Genomic DNA, 7,457 nt, shown 5'->3' with positions numbered 1-7,457 from the left:
TAGGAAAAAATTATTACATGCAAAATAACCAATATAACTTGCCTCTTAAATCAAAAAGATTCATAAAAGATCTAAGGTAGCCAAGCTTTTGCTAACCATAAACAAGTTGAATCGAGCTTGTCAAAACTCGGTTCATTAAATAAACGAGATTCAATAAACTGGAGCTCAGTCCACTTGTTAAATAAGCATCCTGATTTCAAACTTATACGGGAGGGGTTCGATTGTAAACATATGGATTCAGTTGCAGCTCTACCAACACTAATCTTATAGCTGATTGTGCATTACACAAGTAATTCCTGAATGACAATCACTAATGCTACTTGACACTAACATATATAGGCACAAGTTATGGGAAATACAGAATATAAAAGAAAAAGCTACCACTATAAGATCCTTAATGAGAGAAGGATCACCAAACCTTCGATAAACCGCTTCTGCTATTAATGCTCTATAAGCTGTAGCTACTGGGTACTAACACAACTAGGCACAAGAGCAAGGCAAACAAAGCTTACAAGATTAGAAGCTTCCGTGCATTCCATGATAATTCTGCATTTGACATAGTTGCCACTGCTGTCACGATAGTGGACTAGTTAAAAGGGCAGCCCCGTGATAGTGGAATAGTTGTACCTTATAAAGCATATATTAGGGAATCAATGAAGTAAAGGTCCATCTGTAGTAATATCAGGAAGATCAGAACTAACAGAGAACTTCAACCATCTCTTCTTCTCGATAAGCTTAAGACAAGGTTGCATCACCAAACCAATTGCAATGGCGACAAGGCTTACAACCATGACTTTGAATGAAGACAAGGCCAAAACAACACATATGAGAATGGTTGGAGGTGTACACAACAGGATGGCTCCAATAGTTCCGCCAGGTATCTTGAATGGACGTGGTGCATGGGGGCACGTTATCCTTAACAATACAAATGCTATAAATTCCAAGATCATTCCAAAGCAATACAAGAAATTTTCTGCAGCTACTATCTCCTGAAAGCTCAGCCATGAAAGTAAAACCACACCAGAAGCTGAGAAGAGGATCCCAAATAAAGGAGTTCCGTAAGGAGATCTCTTAGCAAAAAACTCTGGGAGCATCCCCCTCTCTGCCATACCAAGTAACTGAAAAGAGTCGCTACTCATCTCCGCCACAAACATTCCCATATTTGACGCTGCAGCAGCCCCTTGAATCCAAACTCTAAGCCAGACTCCACCCAGTATTTTCCCAATATCAGAGAAATAGCCATCAGTCCATAAGTCACGTTGAAGAGGAACAGCTCCAGTACCAATCAACAACGGGAAAAAGTAGGACAGAACAACTAGAATAACAGCATAATACAAAGCCTTAGGCAGAGTCTTCTTCGGGTTACGTACTTCTCCAGCAAGAGTACTTATCGAGTCCCAATAATTCAGATTCCAGAAAAGAGTATTCAGATACAAGTTCCAATCAACATTTTCTACATCTACCACTAGCCATCTTGAAGGCCTTAATTTGGGAATCGAAATGAGCCCCATAACCACAAAAGGAAGGATCGACAATATACCAAGCGAAACAGCAAACCCTCCTACAATAGTTAAACCTCTGTAATTCATATAAGTGAGAACCAAAGTAAGGGCCAAAACCGCTATAATCCTAGGAAGCCCACCGCCTAATGCAGGGATGGCTGATTTCAGGTAATCTAAGAACAAAACGGGGTAAAGCGCATTGTCAATGACTCCACTAAGCCATTTCATCCAACCTTGTTGAAAGCCCCAATATGGACCTAAAGCAGACGAAACCCACACAACATAACCGCCGTTTTCAGGGAACATGGTGCCCATTTCAGCTGTAATAAGCGCCTCAGGGAGACTCCATATGAATGGGAAAACCAAGAACCCTAAAAGAGCAAGAAGAGGACCAGCTGCTTGCACAGTGTCCTCAACACCAAAAGGACCACCAGAAACCTCATAGAAAATGAGGAAAACTAAAGGCAAGACTGAAACTTTCCTAGCATTATTTGCTTTAGGAGATGGAACCTCCTCGTTAATCTCTGTGTACTCTGCACTATCAAACTCTCCCATTGGAATTGCAATTTGTCTATGCACAAGAAACCCTCAATTTTCTGCATTTTGCCAACAAGTTTCAAGTTACATAAAACAACCAACACAGCACAAGAATCATCACACACACGCTAAGTACAAGAACAAAATAAAAAAGAAGCAATTTTTAAGAACTCACAACATGGGTCAGCACAAAATGCAATTAAATTTACCAAAACAATCAATAATGACAATTTTACATAATGGGTCGTCATAATTTTTCTATACATCAGCATAGAAGAGCAAAAAAAATCAATCTTGAATAGTTAAAAAGAATCCCACTACCTATTGTTCCATGCATCAGATCTTAGTTAAAGCAGAAATTAAAAAAAAAAAAAAAAAAAAAAAAAAAAAAAAACAAATCTAGAGCAAGCAGTGTAATGAAGAAATAAAAGAAAAGGATGAATAGGTAAAGAGAACAAACCTTAAAAAGATAGGCAATTCAATTGGGAAATTACCCCATTTTAGTCCATAAAAGTTAACGTCAAGCAGAAGGGTTTGATGATTGATGGGAACTCATTAGCTGATAGATTTCATTAATTGAAGGTTGTTGAAAAGTGAATGAAGTGTCTGCTTGCACCAGAAAACAAAGTACACCTCGTGGAAAACATTTTCACCCTAGTTAAGGGACCTACGTGGAGTCCGCAACCTAAATGACTCATGAATGACCCAAAAAGTGGATTTGTGGACCAAAAAAGGTTATAAAAGTATATTTTGCGCATTAATTTGGTACGTAATAGGTATTATTTTCTGTAACGACCCATTTGGTCGTTTAGCACTTTTAGGCCTAATATTCCTAAAACACCCTTTTCGTGGTCTAATCTTGCCTATAGTACGCGATAACGGGTGATTCGGTTATTTAATTGACGAGTTTTAGTCCTCATTTGACATTCGAACGAATGTTCTAAAGGAGGGGAGAATGTTAGACCCGTATTTTTATACGTCGAGTTATTCGCGAAAGAATCAACGTGAGATAGAAACTTCGGATTTTAATTTCTAAACTAGAACTAATCGGTTACAAATTTTACTTAGTACAAGAATGTTGTTGGAAATTAGGAACTACTTAATTGTGGTGTTAAGTTAAAATTAGTGGCAACAATGAGCCAATATGAACATTAACATGACATGTCCAAAAGATGACTCAAAGTCATCTTAAATAAGACTACTATGGGAGACATACAAATATACATTTAAATGTGATTCATCCACTACACTTACATTATATTGTGGACAACCAAATTGAAAGAAAGGAGTATGGAATTCGGCCAAGGTGGCTGAAATTGGGGGAGAAAAAGTTGAAGCATACAATTGAATATTTGAGCATCCACTACTTTATGAAAGTATACATTGTTTTAGGAGGACATAACATGGTGGAGGGATCATTTCACATTAAATATTGCTCATCCATCTTGGCATGATTACAATAGACAAAGGGTGGTGCATGAATCATTCAACACACATAAGATTGTCTTGTAAACAATTGAAAAGAAAGGAGAAACAAGAAGGTGAGGTTGGCCTAAAGTTGTAGAAAACAAATTAGGAAATTTAAAGTGTAAAGTTAATGGAATGAATCATGCCATAAGTGGAGCATGTGACCAACTTGTAGGCATCAAAGTTGAACCAAATAATGACCAAGAAATCAGCCATCACAATTCATTTCAACTACACAACACAAAGAAAGAAAACCTAAGCCTAGAGAGAGAGAGCATTCGGCCAAGGGGTGATTTTTGAGCCCTTTGAGTCTTGATCCAAAAATTATTTTCCAAGGTGTTTCAACCCTTTAGAAGGTCCCTAAAACGTGAAGATAGTCTTTGGAGCAACAAGAACCATTTTCCATCTCAAGTCACCAACTCTAGCCAAGTAGAGAAGTCAAGTTGTCAAGGTAAGATCTAACTTTCTTTTCAAGTATTAAGGGTGATGTAGATGTGTGAATATAAGTTGTATGCATGAAATAAGGTGTGTTGATGTTGGAACATGATAGTAGTTATGGGGTTATATGTGTTGATGTTGAAGTATGGTTGTAACTTGACGAACATGAATCGCATGCATAAAATCATGAAAGTTGGTGTTGGAATGTTAGTTGGCCGTAGGACTGTTTTGGTGGAATTAATGGACTGATTTTCTTTAATAAATATGGTTGTTACTATCATAGATCTCATGGTAAAAAGAATGAAAAGAATTGGAAGGTTAAAGGTGAAGTTATGTTAGTATGAAAATGGTTGAATCTATGATTTTATGTGAGTGATGTTGAAGCATGGTGTAGCCGTGTGTGGACTGTTTTGAAGAAGTTAGTGAACTGTTTTTACTTGATATTTTGATTGTTATTATCATGAATTTTATGATGGAAATGAAGGTGTTTAATGGTTGGAGTTGAAACTAAAGTCATTTGTGAGTTGTTTTAAGGATTATAAAAATGACGATATAGCGTAGTTGCGTATGAATTGATGTTGTACTTGTCGTGTGGATAGCTGGTCATAACTTATTGAAATTATATGAAAAGAAGACATGAAATGATGTATAAAAATCGCATGTGGTTGGCTTAGTATGTTCGTAAACGTTTGCAAGAATTCCGAACATCGTTATGTTGTCGGTTAGAGAAGCTTTTGGACATGTTGTGGTAGTGGACTGTTTTGGACTTGTGTTTTCATTAAGTTGGAAAGAATAATTATAAGTTAAGAGTATACATCATATTGTATGTTGGATGGGCTGTTATAAGTTGTTACATGCAAACGTTAAGGCTACAAACTAATAAAAGTAACTTGAGAATGTCGAAACCGTATGTGAATCGTTATTGCATGTTATGAATGTGGGTTGTTTAGAATATTGTGTGGGCTGTCCGGATTGGTATTGAACACATAATTATTGATGTTGTATTGGTAGTATGTGGTTGGTTTAGATACAAGAGAAAACATCGCCTAAACATCTAGAAAGGAGTTACTAACGTTAGAATACGTTTGAATCTCCTTGTAGCTTAACCATAGTTGTTGGCGTCTTAATATAGGTTGAAGTATTATTGGGTAGCGTACACATATTGTGTGACGAATAAGCACTAAAGACCTTGTCCGATCGGAAGCACTTCGAAGGAAAAAGCTTTGGCGTGAAAGTTCGTGACACCTTGTTCGGCATTGAGGTAGGTTACGGTTTACTTTATGTCTAGACTCGGTTAGCGAAACGTATGTAAATAGTAGTGATTGACGGGGAAAGCATGATAGGCCTTCGGGCATGGTGTGGAGGTAAATTCCATCTAGGTTGGTATTGCCGTCGCCATTATTTGTTATGTGGGCTTGTCGCCATTATTGTGATATCGTTATGTGGGCTCGTCGCCATTATTACGATATTGTTATGTGAGTACGTCATTGTATTGTGATTTCATGTATTTGATATAATTCTCTCTCTCTTGTTCTCCCACTGGTCATATGGAAGAGGAAGGTTATTACTGAGAATTGGATATTGAATTGCAATTCCTAGTATGAATCTATGGAACCTATGATTGCGGTGATTATTGAGGTTGATTCCATGCGAGGCATGCATCCCATATTCTATGTGCTATGTGATGTAATTATCACCTAGTTGTATCTTTATCACATACTAGATCCTTCACCTTATGAAAGGGAAGGGTAATATTGATGATTGAGCCGTGGGCAATAATATGACTTGTACTTGTTTATTGCATATGGTGATATAATTGAGATCGATATCATGCATGACATGCTTTCATATTACTCTTATGTTGTTATAATGGTGAGGAGAGTGATTGAGAGACTCAGAGGTTTTTGCGGAGATTGAGAGTGACGGAGAGACTCGAGGTTTCGCTTGAGATTGAGAGAGAGATCGAGAGACTCCGAGGTTTCTGTAGGAGATTGTGAGTGTTTGTTGCCCGAGGTTTCTTGCGGAACGATGGAGTGTCCGATGCCGAGGTCTTTGCGGGATCGTGAGAGTGTGCTCGTGATCCGAGGTTATATTCGGAGCGAGTGGTACATGGACTTCGCGGGTCCCCCATGGGTCATGACTATGAGGCATTGCCATAGCATGTGTGTACGGGAGTGGAGTGTGAGAGGTGACTACTGCATTGCATAACATTTACATAGCACGACATTGCATTGCATAGCACTCCATTTGAATGGTCATTCATATCATTGCATGGCACATTCTCTGATTGATTCTTGATTTGTGAATTACTGAGTTGTTGTTTGTGAGTATTTATTTTAAAGGCTGGATGGAATCGAGGTTTATAGAATTCTCCCTAGGCTTATAATCTGAGATATTGAGATCCCCGTGACTATCGTTAATGCAAGACTTTCTCATGTGCTAGATGTGTATTTGTGTTTGATTACTTATCCGCTTACTTGTTAGTTGCTTCTTGTTTATATGCGTGAACTAACCATTGTCGGCCTATGATACCTACGAGCCTAGTGTTGTGCTCATACTACTCTTGCTACACTCCTTCCGGGTGTAGAGTTATTTTCGTGTGATGTTCGAGTCTCACGACCGTTTCGAGGCATTCGTCAAAGACGTTTGGGTGAGCTATTGCAACCCGAGTCTCTCCTTAGATTTCTGTTGTTCTCTATCCTTAAACGAAGTCGTATCCGGTTTAGTCTGTTATCTATTCAAATTGTAAACTTCTTAAAGCTCTTGTATGAGTCTAGACCGATTTTGGGAATTTCTTATACTAAAAGTATTTATTCCGCATGTTGTATCAAATTAAGGTATTTATCCGAAGGTTCGCCCACCGGGGAAGGTTAGTGTGGGTGCCCGCGATCCATGATTTGGGTCGTGACAAGTTGGTATCGAGCTTAGGTTACCCGGGTCTATAAGTACAAGAGCAATGTCTAGTAGAGTCCTACTTATGGGTGTGTTGCGCGCCACACTTATAATTGGGAGGCTATGGGACATCTAGGAAAATTCGTATTCTTTCATTATTTCGTGCTACTCCATTCAAATTGGTATCTAGTTGATCCCAATTGGTATCCGAACTTCTCGTTTTACCTTCTCCTAGGATGATGGGAACTCATCCTTAAATTCTTGCGCGAACGGTTGTTTCCATACATGGTACGATGCGAGTTGTGTTGTCCTAATTTAGATGCGTGACTAAGTTCGGTTTCTAGCTATGACTTGAGGTTTCAGCTGTGTGGAGTCGTGATTAGGCTCGTTATTGTAAGGTTGGTTGAAGAGATGGGAAAGGTGATTCATAGGGTCATAGGATCTCCATATTTATAGTATTGGGTTTTCTCGAAAGGGGCAAGAGTGCATTTATAGCTTAATAAGAGCGATTTGTTCGATGATATGATTGGTTTTAGGAAGCGTATAGCAAAGTAAGAGTTCTTATGGTATTTTGGTAAGAGTGTTATTGTGAGGATGTGACAAAGGCGTAAGAAAAAAAAA

General features: G+C 38.4%; 1 protein-coding gene across 1 annotated transcript; it reads right to left on the bottom strand.

Moving 5' to 3' along the window:
- Window positions 1-248: 248 nt before the first annotated feature.
- On the bottom strand, window positions 249-2,676 carry LOC132030319 (probable polyamine transporter At1g31830). Its single transcript, XM_059419900.1, has 2 exons — window positions 2,500-2,676; window positions 249-2,098 (listed from the first exon to the last, which is right to left on the bottom strand). Exon 2 carries the CDS (start codon window positions 2,055-2,057, stop codon window positions 651-653), a length of 1,407 nt encoding a protein of 468 aa, XP_059275883.1. The 5' UTR covers window positions 2,058-2,098; window positions 2,500-2,676; the 3' UTR covers window positions 249-650.
- Between the last annotated feature and the right edge of the window lie 4,781 nt (window positions 2,677-7,457).

This window comes from Lycium ferocissimum, chromosome 9, assembly GCF_029784015.1.
Source record: "Lycium ferocissimum isolate CSIRO_LF1 chromosome 9, AGI_CSIRO_Lferr_CH_V1, whole genome shotgun sequence".
Lineage (NCBI taxonomy): Eukaryota > Viridiplantae > Streptophyta > Magnoliopsida > Solanales > Solanaceae > Lycium > Lycium ferocissimum.
Note: the sequence above shows the minus strand (reverse complement) of the source record. Positions and strands in the feature narration are given on the sequence as shown.

Coding starts and splice junctions, on each gene's coding strand:
- LOC132030319 (XM_059419900.1), bottom strand. CDS start 2,057: ATGGGAGAGTTTGATAGTGCAGAGTACACAGAGATTAACGAGGAGGTT.